We start from the raw sequence: 21,565 nt of genomic DNA on the forward strand, positions 1-21,565 counted from the left end.
CTCCTTTAGTATGGTTGCTGTTAATTGTTATATTATCTCATAGAAGAGGAAAAATCACAGAGCCAGAAAACTTGAATGGAGTCAGCCTTAATTAGTGATGTCTCTTTCATCCACTCCCAGATAATCCCCATTACTTTGCTTTCCAGTCCCCTTCAGAGCTCTGCATCTCCTGAAGGTGTCTGTAGGATTATAATGCAATCAGAATTCTTTTTAGTTATTAACACCATTGAATTGTGACATACTTGCAGGAAAAATGTTTACATGTCTCTTGATCAGAAGGTATTTGTTGAGTTTATCACCTTCTACTTATAGGTCTTGGGGTAGTTTTTTAAACAGTCCTTTTAAAGACAATGTGATTGTGAAAAGACCTTTTAAAGGCTTCATGGAGATTCTAAACATCTTTTTTCTTATTTAGTTATATATTTATTTACTGCATTATTGAGATAGAATTGTATGTCAATTCTGTTGACAAATTGAGTGATGTGCAGTGTGATGATTTGATACACATGCATTATTGTGAAATGATTACCCCCGTAAAGTCAGTTAACACCTCCATGTCCTCACATAATTGCCATTTTCTCTGTGGGCAAGAACATTTAAGATCTGCTCTGTTAACAACTTTGAACTATGTATTAGTATGATTGATTATAGTCACCATGCTGGACATTAGGTTCCCAGAAGTTGTTTTGACAGCTAGAAGTTTGTTCCTTTTAGCCAGTATCTCCCCAGTTCCTTCAACTTCAGCCCCTGGCAGCCAGCATTGTATTCCCTATTTCAATGGGTTTGGCATTTTTACATTCCACATGAGAACATACCGTATTTGTATTTCTCTGAACTATTTCTTGAAAGGTAGTTGGGTCTCCGTGCATCCTTCTACTTCAGTTGGATTTTCTTAAATAAGCAGTTATTCACTTAGTGGTTAAGTGATTTATATGAAAAGTGTTTTGGAGTGATTCTCTGGTATCTTAAATTACTGATCCCCCCATCTCTTTTCCAGTGGTTTGTGATCCGGCCGTAAGCCATCAAGTTGCCTGTCTCCTTAGATATAATTCTGCTCTGTATACTTTAACCTTTCCTTGTTTTGTGTATTTGTTTACTATTCAGATTTGTGGTGTTAGAATGACAATATATGTTTTAAATTTGCTATACCTTAAAAATTACTCACATGTATGAAAAGTTTAACTTTGTATGCTAGATGCACAAACACAAGGTTTTAACGCATCTACCATGCATACAAATTCTGTTCCTCAGTTTTGTTATAGGATAAAAGATAAAGTAATGTAAAATGAAAATGAAATGTGCATTTGTTTATTTTAGAGCTCGTTTAATAGCAAATCATAATTTACTTGGAAGCTCAAAGACTGGGAAAAAGCTGAGCCTCATATGGCAAGAGAAGTCCTGCAACTGTGTGCAAGCATTGCTGCAATTGTTTCTGTTTTGTGCTTAGCACTCCCTTCTCCCCGAAGTCAATAAAGCACCACATATAGTTTATGTGTATATGTAACTTATTTAATGTAAGGAAAAAAACTTTATGAGCATCCCAAAGCTGAAGTATACCTCTTCCCATCCCTGTCATAATCCTTTTCATTTCTTTTAGAGGTAATCATTGTCATAACCTTTTATGATAATTTCTTTAGTGTTTTAAAAAATAGTTTTACCACCTTTTCCTGCATCCCTAAGCAATAGGTTAGTGTTTATTTTTGATCTCTTTTTTATTTGGTATTGTCAGATTTCTCCCTTCCCCCTCCTTTTTTTAAACATTTTTGCCAACTTCATCAGTCTTATTCTTTAATTTTCAGTTATACTAAAAATTGTCTTAAGTTTTATTTTTTAAGTTTAAGTTTATTTTTGCTACCGTAAAATATGTGTGTAAGTTAAAAGTCTGAAAGGACCACGACAGCACTTACAAGAACAGCACTTCTCTCTCTACCCGACACCTTCATCCTACTCCTCAGGAATAAGTCTCTTATTCTGAGTTATTTTAGCCATTTGGGGGAGTTCTCTTTGGTCTTTGCTTTCATATTCTAAGTGACATATGTGCAGTCTACATAATGTGTGTACGTGTCTGTAAAGACATGATCTAATTACGTGCTGTGCTCAGTTGTTCAGTCATGTCTGACTCTGCAAGCCATGGGCTGCAGCCCGCCAGGTTCTTCTGTCCATGGACATTTTCAGGCAAGAGTACTAGAGTGGGTTGCCATTTCCTCCTGACCCAGGAATTGAACTTGCATCTCTTGTGTCTCTTGCATTGGCAGGCAGGTTCCTACTATGAAATATTAGGATTTAGCCCTGTAATCCTATTTCTTCTCTCAGAAACTTCTCTTTATTTTCCTAGTGTGGCTTTTTACTAAATCATTATACACGTTTTCACTGTCATGACCACATTAGTCAAAATAAATAATTATTTCTGTAGAATTAATGATTGCCTCATTTTTTTCCCTGAATTTTAAAAATTTTATCAGCTATTGATATATCCCTAAGTTCTCTGACAGATCTTTCGAAAACTTCTGGAAACAGTCATACATCCTCTCTCAGTTGCACATTTTTTTTTTCGTGTAAGCATCCCTACTGTACCTTCAGCCTGGCTACTATGTCGATGTGTCAGTCAGTGGAAGTTCATTCAGAGAAGCAGAGCACTGGTGTATGCTTATTTGTGTGTGTGTGTGTGAGGGCTGGTATTGTATAGAATAGTTTTGTTTGAAGGATTTTGTCTTAGACAAGTAAGAGTTGGTTAAGTAAATTCTACAAGGCTGTTGCTTTCCCATCTGAGTGCTAGAGCTTGAAATCCACAGGGCAGGAAGTCAGAAGTGAAGATGGTAAAGTGGTGAAGGACACGGGCAGGCTGGAACCCATACACCAACTTGAGGAACTGAGATCCACATCAGTTCTCACTGCCTCTCGCCTTGCGTTGTCAGTGTGCTGTGGAAGGAGAGACGCCCTTTGTCATGGAGCAGACACACATTTGTCTTGAGAAGCAGAGAACCCACAGGAGGACTCGGGAGCAGTTGTAGGCCTGGCTGCTGACCCATGACAGTGGGGTGTGTCAGCATGTAGTGACAACTTATGTGGGTCCCTAGTTTGAAGATCTACAAAACCTGTAGACTCACCTACATCCAAATGCAGAATGGCCACTGCTTCACTCCTGTCGAAACCTTGCACGAAAATCTCTCTCACATCTCACCTAATCAGAAACATGCCAGGAAGGGAATTCCAGAAAATGCAGCTTAGGTTAGCACAGCTGGCCTGTTAGAGAGCCACCGTGGTGGCCTTGAGACCGTTTCACTTAGATCTCTGACTGATGGCCCCAGCTGCTGCTTTTCGGTACCCAGCACCCCATCAGTGCCCCAAGCAGAGTGAGCACAACAGGGGTACTAACTGAGGCTCACTGCTGGGTACTCTGGAGTCCTCTGACGGGCAGCCATGGCTTCAGGACTCCTTGACAGCCATGCCAGACTCTCACTACAACTGCACTGCAGTATCACACACCCACCCACCCTCCTTCTTCCCCCATCTCCTCCTCCTGGGCTCAGACCTGCCCTGCCATCTAACAGCTCTTCCAGCCTTCCCTGGCTCCCTCCCCACTTTCTCTCACAGATGTTTCCTTTAATAAATTTCTTGTGTATCTGTTTCTGTCTTGGTGTCTGTTCAGAGGACTTGGACAAACAACTATCTTCTTAAGACATCCCTTCAACATCATCTTGGGAATTTCCTTCATCTTCTTTTTTGGTGGATTCCTTGTTGCTTGGGTCCCAGGTCTTCATTTTTCTTGACTTTCTTGCTCTTTTGGTGAAATGTATCCTCCATATGGGAGGTAAAACTGTTGAAACCTTGCATGACTGAAAACTTTATTTTAATCTCACCCTCGAGGGATGATTTGGCTGGGTATGGAATTCTTGTTTGGAAATAATTTTTCATCAGAATTTTAAGCACATTCTCCATTGCCTCATAGTTTTCTGTATAAATGTTGAGAAATACAATGCCACTTTTGATTTCTGATGCTTTGCCTGTGACCTGTTTTTCTCTGTAGAGGCTTTTAAAATCGCTGTACCTTTGATGTTCAGAAATTTTATGATGGTTCTGCCATGGTGTGTGTGTGTGTTTCCTTCATCTTACTGAGTGTTTGTGGTTCGCATCAATGTGGAAACACCTGTCCTTTAGTTCTGGGAAGTGCTCTTATGTTCCTTCATATTTTTCCTCTATTTTCTCTGTTCTCTCTTTCTGAATTCACATTTGTTAGCAGTGATTCTTCCTGCATTGAACCACTGATTTTATTTTCTTTCTCTTTTGTTTTCTCAAATTCCAAGCAGTTCATTTAACTTTGTATAATTAAGTGTGTGTGTGTGTGTGTGTGTGTGTGTTAGTTGCTAAGTCGTGTCTGACTCTTTGCGACTCCAGGGACTATAGCCCTCCAGGCTCCTCTGTTCGTGGGATTTCCAAGCAAGAGTACTGGAGGGGATTGCCGTTTTCTTCTCAAGAGGATTCTCCAGAACCAGGGATCAAGCCTGGGTCTCCTGCATTGCAAGCAGATTCTTTACTGTCTGAACCACCATGGAAGCCCTGTATGTGTGTATATATACATACATATGCACATACATATACACACACACACATGTGTGTGTGTGCACATATGCATGCATGCAAAGAACTGATTCATTGAAAAAGATCCTGATGCTGGGAAGATTGAAGCCAAGAGGAGAAGGGAGTGACAGAAGATGAGATGGTTGGATGTCATTACTGACTTAGTGGACACCAGTTTGAGCAAACTCAGGGAGATGGTAAAGGATGGGGAAGCCTGGCGTGCTGCAGTTCATGGGGTCGCAAAGAGTCGGACACTACTGAGCGACAAAACAGCAGTGTATACGTATATTTCTAAGACCTATTTTTGCTTCTTGGTCTTTTTTATAAAATAGCGTTCTATTCTTGTTTTAAGGATATTTTCCTTTATGAAGCTGAAGACATTAATAAAGTTTTGCTTTGTTTTTAAAATTTCTTGTCCTCCCTTTATTGCTTCTCTTCAGATTTCCTTTTTTGTTTTTGGTTTTTTCAATTTCTGCTTTTTGTTTTTATTTTCTTTTTCTTTTTTGTTTTACATGCATGGAGAGCCTCGGCTATTTTCTCATAGCCTAGGAGTGAGGCACAAATTAGCAGTTGGGGAGCAGTTTTCTGCTCATGATGGAATTTGATGCTTACCAGACCTTACAGCAGTGTGGTCAGGCTGGTACCCTCACCTCTTTGCACACAGGCCACCTTCTCAATGAGGTCTGTTGTGACCACCTTATTTAAAACTGCACACACCTGTCCTCTGGTGCTTCTGATCCTTCTTTTCCTGCTCTGTATTTTTCCCAAAGCTTTTTTCCCCCTCAGAGCACTTTTATTACCTAATATATAATACCTTATTTATTATATTTGTTATTCATTTTCTGTCTTCCCTCAGTAAAGTATTGGCTCCACAAGAGCGGAGATTTTTTTGTTATTTTTATTTTCGCTGATATATTCCAACCACCTGGAATAGTGCCTAGCACAAAATAGGCATTCAATAAATATTTATTAAACTGGGGACACTCACATCACTGTGTGTACCTCTCATCTTACGGATTTGTTCTTTTTTCGCTTTTTTCTTTTTCTTATGGTCTTATTTTTTTCCAGAAAATAGTAGCTCATTCTCTGGCCTAGAGGCGTAGGGTGGAGGATAGGAGGTGGGATGTGGAAGGGGCTCCAGGGTGGTCTGCCTGGGATTCAGCAGCCCTGTAGCTGAGCAAGATGAAGAGAGCTGAGGTTCACTGTTAAATGTCTGGACGTTCACTCCATTAAAAAAGTAATAATAGTATGCTGCCATCTTGTCTTGTTTTATCTCAGTCTAGATCCTCCCTTCTTTAACCTGTACAGATAATATGAACTTTTAGTTTTCTATGGGAGTAGGAAAGGGAGGGTCACCTGCCTACTTAAGCTGGGGACTGGTGAGAATCTTGACATCAGACTGTTTCCTAATTGGATAACTTGTTTTCCTGTTTGCATATTTGTTTTTAACCTAACCTGACCCTCCTACCTTCAGAACTACCTGGTGCTTTCACATTCAGAGATATTAGGGTACAGTGCACCGTGCTTCTTCTTGACCTCTCCTGCCTGCTTTTGTGGATTTATACATTTTTCATATTCTTTACCTGTCATTTTTGTTGTTGTCTGGGAGTCTAATATTTCCTAAACTATTTTGCAAAGCATTTATAAATTATATTCATCAAAATGGTATGTGCATGAGAAATAATGGATGATTAGATATAACTCCTGAACATAAATGAATTTCCAATAAATTGATAATTTCCTTTTACTCCACTGATCACAGTTTCCAGTAATCCAGGACACAGTTAAGTCCACACTTTGTTGACTGATGAACAGATTCTACTAAATTCGAGCAGTAGTATGATGGCATTTAAATACCCTCTTTGGAAAGTTTTAAAGTACTTTGTATATATGTTTATATACTTGTGTTTTCTCGTATCAGGAGAGATGTGAAACAAGACATAAATCTAACTGGAATGTACAGTTAGCATTTCAGGAATAGAGTGTGGGGGTTGAAAAGTAGAGGGCCATAAGTTGAGAATAGTTGTTCACATTAACCATGAGTGCTAGGGTTTTGAAAATGAAACAAAATCTTGGTAAAGGTTGTGTAGTTACTGAACTTCAGACTTAAAGAAAAATTAGAGTTAGGGGGACCAGGCTCTCATGTGACAGACCAGAAGTTCTTTTATTATTCTTATATTTAAAAATATAAAAATAATTCACTAAACTAGAGCATATCCAAGACACTTGACCCATTTTAGATGACATATAGTCAGTGTCCCTTTGCCGTCTTGTGATCTTTGGAATATTTTCAGAGTCAGTTTCCTGTGCAGTATAAATTTGCTTTTACATTCAGTTCAGTCGCTCAGTTGTGTCCGACTCTTTGCAACCCCATGAATCACAGCACGCCAGGCCTCCCTATCCATCACCAACTCCCGGAGTTCACTCAAACTCATGTCCACAGAGTTGGTGATGCCATCCAGCCATCTCAATCTCTGTCGTCCCCTTCTCCTCCCGCCCCCAATCCCTCCCAGCATCAGAGTATTTTCCAGTGAGTCAACCCTTCGCATGAGGTGGCCAAAGTATTGGAGTTTCAGCTTTAGCATCAGTCCTTCCAATGAACACCCAGATTGATCTCCTTTAGAATGGACTGGTTGGATCTCCTTGCAGTCCAAGGGACTCTCAAGAGTCTTCTCCAGCACCACAGTTCAAAAGCATCCATTCTTCAGCGATCAGCTTTCCTCACAGTCCAACTCTCACATCCATACATGACTACTGGAAAAACCATAGCCTTGACTAGACAGACCTTTGTTGGCAAAGTAATGTCTCTGCTTTTTAATATGCTATCTAGGTTGGTCATAACTTTCCTTCCAAGGAGTAAGTGTCTTTTAATTTCATGGCTGCAATCACCATCTGCAGTGATTTTGGAGCCAAAAAAATAAAGTCTGACACTGTTTCCATTGTTTCCCCATCTATTTGCCATGAAGTGATGGGACCAGATGCCATGATCTTAGTTTTCTGACTGTTGAGCTTCAAGCCAACTTTTTCACTTTCCTCTTTCACTTTCATCAAGAGGCTTTTGAGTTCCTCTTCACTTTCTGCCATAAGGGTGGTGTCATCTGCATATTGAGGTTATTGATATTTCTCGCGGCAATCTTGATCTCAGCCTGTGCTTGTTCCAGCCCAGCGTTCCTCATGATGTACTCTGCATATAAGTTAAATAAGAAGGGTGACAATCCTTTTCCTATTTGGAACCAGTCCATTGTTCCATGTCCAGTTCTAACTGTTGCTTCCTGACCTGCATACAGGTTTCTCAAGAGGCAGGTCAGGTGGTCTGGGATTCCCATCTCTTTCAGAATTTTCCACAGTTTATTGTGATCCACACATTCAAAGGCTTTGGCATAGTCAATGAAGCAGAAATAGATTTTTTCTGGAACTCTCTTGCTTTTTCCATGATCCAGCGGATGTTGGCAATTTGATCTCTGGTTCCTCTGCCTTTTCTAAAACCTGCTTGAACATGTGTAATTTCACGGTTCACGTATTGCTGAAGCCTGGCTTGGAGAATTTTGAGCATGACTTTACTAGCGTATGAGATGAGTACAATTGTGCGGTAGTTTGAGCCTTCTTTGACATTGCCTTTCTTTGGGATTGGAATGAAGACTGACCTTTTCCAGTCCTGCGGCCACTGCTGAATTTTCCAAATTTGCTGGCATATTGAGTAGAGCACTTTCACAGCATCATCTTTTAGGATTTGAAATAGCTCAACTGGAATTCCATCACTTCCACTAGCTTTGTTCGTAGTGATGTTTTCTAAGGCCCACTTGACTTCACATTCCAAAATGTCTGGCTCTAGGTCAGTGATCACACCATCGTGATCATCTTGGTTGTGAAGATCTTTTTTGTAGGCGCCCAGTATGCTACTGGAGATCAGTGGAGAAATAACTCCAGAAAGAAGAAAGGGATGGATCCAAAGCAAAAACAATACCCAGTTGTGGATGTGACCGGTGATAGAAGCAAGGTCTGATGCTGTAAAGAGCAATATTGCATAGGAACCTGGAATGTTAGGTCCATGAATCAAGGCAAATTGGAAGTGGTCAAACAGGAGATGGCAAGAGTGAACATAGACATTTTAGGAATCAGTGAACTAAAATGGACTGGAATGGGTGAATTTAACTCAGATGACCATTATATCTACTACTGTGGGCAGGAATCCTTTAGAAGAAATGGAGTAGCCATCATGGTCAACAAAAGAGTCCGAAATGCAGTACTTGTATGCAATCTTAAAAACGACAGAATGATTTCTCTTCGTTTCCAAGGCAAACCATTCAATATCACAGTAATCCAAGCCTACGTCCCAACTAGTAACGCTGAAGAAGCCAAAGTTGAACGGTTTTATGAAGACCTACAAGACCTTTTAGAACTAACACCCAAAAAAGATGTCCTTTTCATTATAGGGGACTGGAATGCAAAAGTCGGAAGTCAAGAAACAGCTGGAGTAACAGGCAAATTTGGCCTTGGAGCACGGAATGAAGCAGGGCAAAGGCTAATAGAGTTTTGCCAAGAGAACGCACTGGTCATAGCAAACACCCTCTTCCAACAACACAAGAGAAGATTCTACACGTGGACATCCCCAGATGGTCAACACCGAAATCAGATTGATTATATTCTTTGCAGCCAAAGATGGAGAAGCTCTATACAGTCAGCAAAAACAAGACCGGGAGCTGACTATGGCTCAGATCATGAACTCCTTATTGCCAAATTCAGACTTAAATTGAAGAAAGTAGGGAAAACAAGTAGACCATTCAGGTATGACCTAAATCAAATCCCTATGATTATACAGTCGAAGTGAGAAATAGATTTAAGGGACTAGATCTGATAGAGTTCCTGATGACTTGTGGCTGGAGGTTCGTGACATTGTACAGGAGACAGGGATCAAGACCATCCCCATGGAAAAGAAGTGCAAAAAAGCAAAATGGCTGTCTGAGGAGGCCTTACAAATAGCTGTGAAAAGAAGAGAAGCAAAAAGCAAAGGAGAAAAGGAAAGATATAAGCATCTGAATGCAGAGTTCCAAAGAATAGCAAGGAGAGATAAGAAAGCCTTCCTCAGTGATCAGTGCAAAGAAATAGAGGAAAACAACTGAATAGGAAAGACAAGAGATCTCTTCAAGAACATGAGAGATACCAGGGGAACATTTCATGCAAAGATGGGCTTGATAAAGGACAGAAATGGTATGGACCTAACAGAAGCAGAAGATATTAAGAAGAGGTGGCAAGAATACACAGAAGAACTGTACGAAAAAGATCTTCACGACCAAGATAATCACGATGGTGTGATCACTGACCTAGAGCTTTTGCCCTACTGCAGGTTATATGGCAGAAATATGGGTCAAAGGCCATTCAACACAATGCAGAGGCGATAAGCAGAGACTAGAACTGCTTACAGTGTTAAGGATCATGGATTTATTCTTAACTATAATGAGAAACTAATGAAGGGTTTTTCAGGTTTACTTTTTTGTCTGATGACTCTGCTGCTAATCTGAGCTTAGAGTGTAGGAGGACAGAAGCAACTATGGTAAAATGGGTTGAGAGGTCACTAGTAACAGTCATGGGCAGCAGGTATTGCTGATTATCTATGCCATGTGCCCCCATCTCCTTTCCTTGCCCAGAGAGACCACTTCCCATAGTAAAGACAGAAAATGCCTGATACTCCATTTCCAGCTTCCCTTGCAGTTAGTGCAGAGAGGCATGTGATCCAGAAATGGCCAATGGGAAATCTGATAGCTTCAGGAAAACAATTTCCTCTATAATTAAAACAGGAGAAAGCCTTTTTGGACATTTGGTGTGCGAGAACATGATGCTTGCAGCTGCTGCAGAGAGCATAGACAACAGAGAATGTATGACAGAGCAGAAAGGTCTGGGCCATTTGTTTTTTTAACTTTTTATTTTTACATGGATACAAACAGTCCACATATTGTGTGAAAGGCTCACTGAATTTTCATGAAATAAAAAAATCTATATAATCAGCAATCAATAAAAAATCCGGAAACCCTCCTTATGCTTTCTTATGCGCTCTCAAGGTTAATCATTATTCTGACAGTATGGATTACTTTCACTTGGATTTTTTTAAAAATCTATTTTGTTTTTATCTTTCAGTGTTTTGCATTAGGAGATGGCATCATATTTTTATATACTCTTTTGGGTCTGGCTTGTTTTTACTTGGGTTTCCCTGGTAGCTCAGATGGTGAAGACTCCACCTGTAGTGCAGGAGACCTGGGTTGGAAAGATCCCCTGGAGAAGGGAATGGCTACCCATTCCAGTATTTTGCCTGGAGAATCCCGTGGACACAGGAGCCAAATGCGACTGAGTGACTGACTTTGTTTGTTTTATTCAGCATGTTTGTAAGAGTCATCTGTATATTTGGGTAGCTGTAGATTGTTCATTTTCATTCCTGTAGAACATTATGTTTTGTGAGTATACTCCAACTTATTCATTTGACTTTAGGTATGTATTTGGGTGGTTTGGCTAGCTGGGGCTCCTATGAATATTTTCATATACACACAGTTGAATATATGTGTGCATTTCTGTTGGGTGTATATCTCTTTGATTTGTAGTGGTTCTTTAAATAGTTAAGATAGGATTCTTTTTATACACATAGGCGTAGGCATATTTCCCAATCTGTGACTTGTTTTCTCCATGCTCTTAATTATATCTTTTGATGAACAGAAGTTCTTAATTCTGAAATAGTTGACCACTATTTGTTGATTGATGCTTTTTGTGTCCCGTTTAAGAAAATTTTACCTAATCCAGCATTACAAAGATATTTTATTTTCTTTTGGAAGCTTTAGTTTTTGACTTTGACATTTAAATTCAGATTCATCTGAAACTGATTGTTGTTTATGGTGAGAAGTGAAGAAATCAAGATTATTATTTTTCCCTCAAAATGGAAATTTAGTTCATCCAGCATCATTGCTTAAAGAAACTTATATAAATAACAAACCTATATATAACAAAAATATACATAGGTTTGTGATGGATTGTAAACCTTCTGTTTCTTCTTTTTGTTTATATTTTCCTTACTGCACCAGTGAGTGTCATCTTTGACAAAAATCAGATGTCCTGTAAATTTGTGGGTTTATTCCTGAACTCTGATCTCTTGGTTTGTTAGTCTGTCTTTGCATGAATTGTGCACTGTTGCAATTATAACATGTTGATCCAGTGGCCTTGCTAATTAAACTTTCTTATTAATTCTAATAGTTTATAGATTCTTTCTTAATTTTCTAGATGAGCAGCCATATAATTTACAAGTAATATTATTTTTTCTTCCCTTCCAATCCTATTCATCTTCTCCCTTTCCTTCTGTCCCTCTCTCCTCTGTTCCCTTCCATTTTCCTTGCATTATTGTACTGTTTATGACCTCCAGTACAATGTTAAATAGAAGGGGTCATAGTGGATGATCGTCTTTTTATAATCTCTTTAGAAAAGATTTTAATATTTCTCCATTCTATATGATGAGGGTAGGTTATTTGTTTGAAAGATGCCCTTTCATATTAAAGAGACTGTATTCTGTTCCTATTTGCTAAAAGTTAAAGTCATAAATGGATATTGAATTTGTCAAATACCTTTTTTGTATCTGACAATGATTATATGAGTTTCTCTCTTTTTTCTACTAATAAAAGTCAATTACATTGATTAACTTTTAAGTGATAATCCAACCTTGCGTACCTGTTCTCAACTCCACTCAGTTGGACTTGCTACTCTTTTGTTCTAGATTTTCTTATGTTTCATAAGAAAAAGTGGTTTGTAATTTTTTTTTTCTTAAGGGAGGGATATTTTTAAAATGTTTTTATGAGGCCAGAACAACTTGTTGGAACCAATGTTGTTCTGGCCTCATAAATTTTTTAAAAAAATATCCCTCCCTTTTTTATTCTCTAAGCATTTGTGCAGAGTTGATACCGTTTCTTCATTAAATATTTGGAAGAATTGAATGGTAATGCCATCTGGACCTGGAGTTTTGCAATGGATTTTAAATTACAAGGCAATTTTTAAAATAGATATAGTTCTATTCAGATTTTCTGTGTGTTCTTTCTGTTATTTTTGATAAGTTGTATTTTTCAAGGAGCCTGTCAACTTTGTCTTCTGATATATATATATAAATATTTTATATATTATATATATATAATCTGTTGAGTCAATCTGGTAAATTCTTAATTTCAGATATTTTATTTTCATCTCTACCATTTCTATTTTAAAAGTATATTCTAATTCTCGGATAAAATTATCATTTCATTTATTCATCTTTCCCTCTTCTTAGCTTGGTTAATAATAGTAATGATTTTTTTATTGATTGCTAGGCTAGACTCTAGATCTGTGCTGTTCAGCCACATGTGGCTTTTGGCTAATCTTAATTGAGATATGTATGGTATAAGTGTAAAATGTCAGAGTTTCGTGATTTGGTACCAAAAAAAATATGTAAAATAGCTCAGTAACTTTTTACATAGATCACATGTTGAAATGATACTAAAATGAAATTTGACCTGTTTCTTTGTGCTGTTTAAAATGTAATTCTCAGCCCTCGGAGGTTGCCAGACACTCTGCTCTTCTTCTGAGAGACCCCTTGCTTATCCATTCACTCTCCTTTTCCAAATAACTTCACAGTGTGGCAGATATTTTGAGGGGAAAATAGGCTGTGTGCTTAAAGATCTTGAGGTTTCTGTCTTTTCTGAAAGACCACACTAGTCATAGTTCCATGTGTTTCAAGAAGCACCTCTCTATCTGGGCAAAACCGTGATTTGTAACATCTCACCTTGTCCTGGAATTGACAGACACCCCCATGGTTCAAGTCAGTACAGAGAGACAAGTTACCTCCCTAAGGTTCTCCCCTCCCCGGACTGTGGCCTCCTATAGTTCTCTTTGTTTTAGCGGTTCTCTCATAACTCTGAAATGATGATTTAAAGAGATTTACCTGTAGTTATTGTCAGTAGGAACACTGTCTTCCTCAAACTATTCCATTCTCTTGAATTTAAAAGAGATGTATTTAGAGATTTGTTTTGCATTTGGAACTGCTTTGGCTGTGTCCTGTATCATGGAATCTTTCTGCCTTACCTTGCCTTGCCTTCCATAGATAACCCTATCCTTTGCTATCACCTTTAGAGGTTGCCTCTTAAAAAAGATACAAAATTTTGCATCATCAGCACATTGCTGTTTAAAGCACCTGGAATGGTGGGTCTGGATGCAGTCATCTAGGATAGTTGTGTAGATTAAACTCCGTATTATGAGACCAGTTTTAGGACAGGACTATGAGGAATGCAGTGTTTAAGGAACAGAAAGAGGAGTGTCCAGAGAGATAAAGGAGATGAGAAAGGTAGGAGGAAGACGGTGAAGTTACAGAGGCTGCGTGAAGAGAACATTTCAATAAACAGGGCACGTCAAATTATGTAGAAAGGAAAAGAAAGTTTCAAGTGAAAAGAATTCTATGGATTTAGCAATAATGAAATTTAAATTATCTTATAAACTTACAACATACCTATGAGGAAAGCATAAAATTGTATGGGAATGAAATTATCTTAATTTTATTGATGATTTACAAAAATGATGATTTTATATCATTCATCCTGACAGATAGAGAAGTAAAGTTTTATCAAGGAGAGGTAATTTGCTTAAACTCAAGAGTAGATGTGAAATTCAAGTCTTGGTTTTCTTTTGACACCTGGTCTGATGTCCTTTTCATAGCACTACATATTTTTATCTGTCACTGTCATTTCTTGATTATCATTACATGGAAAAGACTTTTCTCTTTTTACAAAGCTCAGTCATAATTTTATTCTGTGTGTATGTTGTTGTTCAGTCACTAAGTCATGTCCGACTCTGCAGACTATTGAACTACAGCATGCTGGGTCGCCCCGTCCTTCCCCATCTCCCGGAATTCGCCAAAGTTCTTGTCCATTGAGTCAGTCATGTTGTCCGCCCATTTCATCCTCTGCTACCCTCGTCTTCTTTTGCCTTCAATCTTTCCCAGCATCAGGGTCTTTTCCAATGAGTCGACTGTGTGAGTGTGTATGTAGTTGTTATATATTTGCTATTTTTCTTCTCTTTGAGAGAATATTTTTATTTCTTCTAATTTTATTGAGAAATAATTGAGATACATCACTGTAAGTTTAAGGTGTACAGCATGATGGTTTGATTTACTTATTTTGTGAAATGATTACCATAATAGGTTTAGTTAACATTCATTGTCTGACACGCTAGTAAAGTAATGCTCAAAATTCTCCAAGCCAGGCTTCAGTAATACTTGAACCGTGAACTTCCAAATGTTCAAGCTGGTTTTAGAAAAGGCAGAGGAACCAGAGATCAAATTGCCAACATCTACTGGATCATCGAAAAGGCAAGAGAGTTCCAGAAAAACATCTATTTCTGCTTTATTGACTGTGCCAAAGCCTTTGACTGTGTGGATCACAATAGTGGAAAATTCTTCAAGAGATGGGAATACCAGACCACCTGACCTGCCTCTTGAGAAACTTACATGCAGGTCAAGAAGCAACAGTTAGAACTGGACATGGAACAACAGGCTGGTTCCAAATCGGGAAAGGAGTACATCAAGGCTGTATATTGTCACCCTGCTTATTTAACTTATATGCAGAGTACATCATGAAAAATGCTGGGCTGGATGAAGCACAAGCTGGAATCAAGATTGCCGGGAGAAATATCAACTTCAGATATGCAGATGACACCACTCTTATGGCAGAACGTGAAGAGCCTAAAGAGCCTCTTGATGAAAGTGAAAGAGGAGAGTGAAAAAGTTGGCTTCAAACTCAACATTCAGAAAACTAAGATCATGGCATCTGGTCCCATCACTTCATGGCAAATAGATGGGGCAACAGTGGAAACAGTGTCAGACTTTATTTTTTTGGGCTCCAAAATCACTGCAGATGGTGACTGCAGCCATGAAATTAAAAGACACTTACTTCTTGGAAGGAAAGTTATGACCAACCTAGACAGTGTATTAAAAATCAGAGACATTACTTCGCTAACAAAGGTCTACCTAGTCAAGGCTATGGTTTTTCCAGTAGTCGTGTATGGATGTGAGAGTTGGACTATAAAGAAAACTGAGCCCTGAAGAATTGATGCTTTTGAACTGTAGTGTTGGAGAAGTCTCTTGAGAGTCCCTTGGACTGCAAGGAGATCCAACCAGTCCATCCTAAAGGAGATCAGTCCTAGGTGTTCATTGGAAGGACTGATGTTGAAGCTGAAACTCCAATACTTTGGCCACCTGATTCTAAGAGCTGACTCATTGGAAAAGACCCTGATGCTGGGAAAGGAGGAGAAGGGAACGACAGAGGATGAGATGGCTGGATGGCATCACCGACTCAATGGACATGAGTCTAAGTAAATTCCAGGAGTTGGTGATGGACATGGAGGCCTGGTGTGCTGCAGTCCATGGGGTTGCAAAGAGTCGGACACAACTGAGCGACTGAAATGAACTGAATTGTCTGATAATGAAAAGAAAAAAAATTCTCCTTGTGATGAGAACTCTTAGGACCTACTCTCTTAACAACTTTCCAAGTATCGTATAGCAGTGTTAGCTATAGTCATCATGGTGTACATTGCATCCCTAGTACTTACCTTATCGGTTTTTCTTTTCAGTGATACTTAAGTCTGGCTAACTTGTTCTTGTCCTCCAGAGATTGTCTGCAATTTCTTAACATTTCTTCACCATTTTGGGCTTTTGATGAAGTTATTGTTTTTGACATTCATTTCAAATTTAATTCAGAATTGTTCCTGGAGATTAGTAGAACAGTCTAGTTCTTATCTTTGTTATGCCTCTTTTTTTTTTTTTTTCAAACAGGTAACTTTAAGATTTATACCATTAAAAACTCTATAAGCTTAACTCTCCAGGAACTCTTTCTGGAGGAAATGTCTCTATATAAAAACTCTTGCCGACTTACAAGTCCAGAATTAATGTCTTGACCCTCTGTAGTGGAGTGACTGATTTTGACCTCAGGGTGACTTTCTTAGGTGGGGTCACCTTCTTCACTAGGGTCAAAGAGCTTGCTTTCCGTAGTGAGCTCTTTTAGTTGGCTTCTGTCTTCCTTGTTAAGCTGCCTTTGTGGTATCCTTACTTTCAACAAATTTGGAACTTCTGAAGTTTCTTTTGGATCCTATTAGACTTTCTTTCTCTACAAGTAGGTCATCATTGCAGTTAACTGGTTGTATTGCTTCTGAAGTGAAAGGATGGTTAAAATGCCAGAATCCACTGCTTCATGTATAACAGTTCTCATATTGAGAGTCTGTAGAATTTTATCACCTCACAGCTATAGTTAATGGAGGAGCACAAGGTGCTTAGAGAGGAGAGCAGAGGGCAACTTTCCTGAAGCAACTTTCAAGTCACTGTTCCTTCTCTCATTTATTTTCCAGGGATATGTGATTAGCAATAGGAAATGACATATGAGCAGCTTTGTATTTGATATTTGATGTGATTTGCATTAACAGACTATTTCTTTTTCTTTTTTTCCTTTTTAAGGTAAGCTTTGTTTATGGTGGAGTTAATCCTTTATGTCAACATATCCTTAGAGGATATCCTGAAATAAATCAGAACCAGAGCAGAGCTAGTGACTTCGAGGTTGCTGATAGGAATCAGAAGATCGTGGAGCCAGGCTGAGAGATCACTTGAGAGAAACTCTTCATAAGAGAAGTTTGCCAACCCCTGGCCTACATCTATAGTTAGCAGAATTGGGGGTATCTAGCCAATAAAAAATGTTAAATGAGGGTATATATGGAAAAAGAGTCAAAAGGGGAGATGGTAAGAAGAAAGAATGAGCAGGAATATAGAAAAATTTACATTTTAATGGTGATAGAAATTTTATTTATTGACATCCAAATCAGAAATGGGGAAAAGAAGGAAGTTAAATTGGCAAAATTTTATCTTTTATTAATAAATTTTCTGTTTAAAAATACAAAAAATAGTGTAAATATTTGTCACTTAAACTATATTATTAGCCTTTTAATCATTGTTATAAAAAAGACCTTAAAATTATATCTACTACACATATTTGAGTTTTTGTTTAATCCATGAAATAAGTTAAAATATGGCAGGATCAGAATAATAACTCTTCGGAGATGACTGAGAAGTTTAAACAGGGTACAATAGAACTGAAGTAGATAGATGAGTTGTGTTTTATGACTCTCAGGCAATGTAGTTGATTGTGAAACTATTTGAGAGATGTTAATAGCTATACATACTTTGTAATATACTTTTAGTGACTGAGATCAGTAATTTTCTTATGTTCTGAAGAAATAATGTACTAATAATATTTATTGAATAATTTACTACGTTTACAATTCTGTACTATCATGCCCCAAATTATACACTACAGAATCTTAGTATAACTTCCATTACATGAAGCATTTAAAAAATACTCTAATAATAGCATTGAGTCTATCAGAAGTAGATAGTCTATCAGAAGTAGAAGTAGATAGATAATTAATTTGGTTAAATTTATTCAAAACGTGATGCTGTTAAAGTGCTGCATTCAGTATGTCTCAGCATGTCAGCAAATTTGGAAAACTCAGCAGTGGCCACAGGACTGGAAGAGGTCAGTTTTCATTCCAGTCCCAAAGAAGCGCAATGCCAAAGAACATTCAGACTTTTGTGTACCATTCAGTACCGTTGTGTTCATTTCACATGCTAGCAAGTAATGCTAAAAATCCTTCAAGCTAGACTGTAGCAGTATGTGAACCAAGAACTTCCAGGTGTACAAGCTGGGTTTAGAAAAGGCAGAGGAATCAGAGATCAAATTGCTAACATTTGTTGGCCCGTAGAGAAAGCAAGGAAATTTCAGAAAAACATCTGCTTCATTGACTATGCTAAAGTCTGACTGTGTGGATCACAACAAACTGTGGAAAATTCTTAAAGAGATGAGAATTTCAGGCCACCTTCCCTGTCCCCCGAGAGACTTGTATGCAGGTCAAGAAGCAACAGTTAGAACCAGACACAGAAGAGCAGACTGGTTCAAAATTGGGAAAGGAGAATGTCAAGGCTGTATAGTGTTCTCCTGCTTATTTAGCTTATATTGCAGAGTACATCATGTGAAATGCCAGGCTGGATGAAGCACAAGCTGGAATCAAGGTTGATGGGGGAAATGTCAGTAACCTCAGATATGCAGATGACACCAACCTTATGGCAGAAAGTGAAGAGGAGCTAAAGAGCCTGTTGATGAAGGTGAAAAAGGAGAATGAAAAAGCTGACTTAAAACCCAACATTTAAAAAACTAAGATCATGGTGTCTGGTCCCATCACTTCATGGCAAATAGAAGAGGGAAAAGTGGAAGCAATGACAGATTTTATTTTCTTGGGCTCGAAAATCACTGTGGATGGTGACTGCAGTCATGAAATCAAAAGACACTTGCTCCTTGGAAGAAAAGCCATGACAAACATAGGGTATTAAAAAGCAAAGACATCACTTTACCAACAAAGGTTCGTACGGTCAAAGCTGTGGTGTTTCCAGTAGTTGTACAGATGTGAGAGTTGGGCCATAAAGATGGCTGAGAGCCAAAGAATTGACGCTTTTGAATTGTGGTGATAGAGAAGACTCTTGCAAGCCCTTGGACAGCAATGAGACCAAACCAGTCTACCTTAAAGGAAATCAACCCTGAATATTTATTGGAAGGACTGATGCTGAAGCTCCCATACTTTGACCACCTGATGTGAATGGCCGACTCCTTGGAAAAGACCCTGATGCTGGGAAAGATTGAGGGCAGGAGGAGAAGGAGGTGACAGAGGATGAGGTGGTTAGTTGGCATCACCGACTCAATGGATGTGAGTTTGAGCAGACTCCGGGAGATGGTGAAAGATAGGGAAGCCCAGCGAGCTAAGTCCATGCAGTCGCAGTGTTGGACCCAACTTAGTAACTAAACAACAATAGTAAGGAATTGAACAGAATCTTAGTTTTACTTTGTCATTATTGAGATTCATTATTGTATACTTACCTGGAAAATAGATTATTCTAGCCCGAAGTGCTTTTCCCCTCCTCTGAACTCCTGTGGGTATCCATGATAGTAGTTTCCTATTGTTGCTACAGCATATAACCACACACTTAGTGGCTTAAAACAACACACAGTTATTATCTTACAGTTCTGAAGGTCAGAAGTCCAGAATGGACCTAATGGATTAAAATCAGGTGTCAGCAATGTGGGTTCTTTTCTGGAGATTGTAAGGGAGAACTGTTCATTGCTTGTTCCATCTTTTAGAGGCTGCCCACATTCCTTGGCTTGTGTTGTATCACTCAGTCTTTGCTTCCATCATCACATCTCCTTTTCAGTCTCTCTTGGCCTTCCTCTTATAATGACCCTGTGATTACATTGTACCTACCCAGGTAATCCAGGATAATCTTCCCATCCCCAGGTCTGTAATTTAGTCACATCTGCAAAGTCATTTTGCCGTGTTAGTTAACATATTCAGGGAACTTGGGAAAGGACATGGACATCCCTAGGGGCCTATTATTCTTCCTACCACATCTTTCTCCTTTTATTTAGAATCACTGAATGTCAGAGCTAAAAGGGACATTGGATGAAAACTTGTCCAATCCCTTTACTTTGTACGTGAAAAAACCGAATGAAACCAGAGTCTGTTTGTCTTTGTCTGCCTCTAAAGCTTTATTAAAAGATTTGAAATAAGGCCTTAGTTATGTTTTTTGTGCATAACTGCACTTATATCGAAAATATACAGTATTTACTGCCTGAATGATTAAAAGGTTAGTCATAGAAACCAGGTATATCTTATTTCTGACTCAGCTATTTTAAGTTAGTGCTAATGAAAGTTTATAGAAAGTGACTGACTGAAAATACCACGAAGGGTTGGGATTCATTTATTCTTATATTTTAAAATTAAAAGAAAGAAATTATTCCATCTTAAAAATAGCTACTTTTTTTAAGATGCCACTTCTCTGTCTCTTGCCCAACTCTCCTTTTGTCTACTCACCCTCCTTCATAAAAAGTGAAAAGAAAAACTAAAGAAAGAAACAAAGAGAAGAAAGAAAAGAAGGGAGAGAAGGAAAAAAACAGTGGTGTTCACTTAATAGTTTTTCTAGAGTAACTCATGGAATCTGGTTTGAGTTTCTTTGATATTCATTGCTATTGGGCTGGATTAATAAGTATTACCTGTAATAATATCATGTATTATCTGTAATGCACATCTTTCATATGTATTCAACCCACGGATCGAACCCAGGTCTCCCACATTTCAGACAGATTCTTTACCAGCTGATCCACAAGGGAAGCCCATTCAGTAACTAAGATAATTTAAAGATCAGTGTTTATCTTTTAAAAACTATTTCATAACTTTAGGAAATTTTTTAAAAATTTAGGTTTATTTTTTGAATTATGATTTTTCTTGTTAAGGAAGGATAGTTTAGACTCTTGGTTAAAATCAAATGAAAAAATTTTTAAGTTTATCTGGAAAAGCATTTTAAAAATCTAGATTTTAGGTTTAGGTTGTCATTCAGACTCGATAAATGACTTACTGTTTTCCAAGAAAAAAGGCTTTGTCTGATGCTTATGCAATGACTGATTTTCTTTTGATATTCTTGTAGTTTGTATAGATCTGATTTATTGTTAGGTGAGTTTGGATATATTAGGCATGGTTCTTAAAATAAAATATACCAGAAGCATCATGTTCTGCATAATGAGTCTTTTCTTACTTGTATCAGCATGGTTTTCCATTGGCCCTATACATCTATACATGTCTAAATCTAAACTTGTATGTTATACAAGTTTCATTAAATACTGAATTGCAAATAATTCTATTTTTATTTTGTCTGCTAAGATGGTACATGTAGGTGCTTAACAACTGTAAAACCGTGGACCATGCCAAAAGTGCCAAATAACTGATCATGTTTCTTATATTGTCATGTTCTCAGTGAGAAAAATGTTAATTATAAGTCAACTTTAGAATGTATTCGTTATAGTAAATTATGTTTGTTGGGTGAAAACATAATCTGACTCTTCTTTTCTTGGCA

General features: G+C 38.1%; 1 protein-coding gene across 3 annotated transcripts in view; it reads left to right on the forward strand.

The window, feature by feature from the left end:
- Positions 1-21,565, forward strand: part of ANAPC10 (anaphase promoting complex subunit 10) — a 96,463-nt gene that overhangs the window by 62,489 nt on the left and 12,409 nt on the right. Inside the window, exon 5 of one of the 3 annotated variants that reach the window (XM_088828000.1) lies at positions 17,075-21,560. The exons of the other annotated variants lie outside the window; for them this stretch is intronic. Within the exon in view, the coding sequence (XP_088684126.1) occupies positions 17,075-17,212 (138 nt within the window). The 3' untranslated portion in view covers positions 17,213-21,560. Of the gene's footprint in view, positions 1-17,074; positions 21,561-21,565 lie in introns of those variants that run through there. 3 annotated transcript variants of the gene reach the window in all.

This window comes from Moschus berezovskii, chromosome 19, assembly GCF_049115385.1.
Source record: "Moschus berezovskii isolate FMDL1 chromosome 19, NW_MosBer_1.0, whole genome shotgun sequence".
Taxonomy (NCBI): Eukaryota; Metazoa; Chordata; class Mammalia; order Artiodactyla; family Moschidae; genus Moschus; species Moschus berezovskii.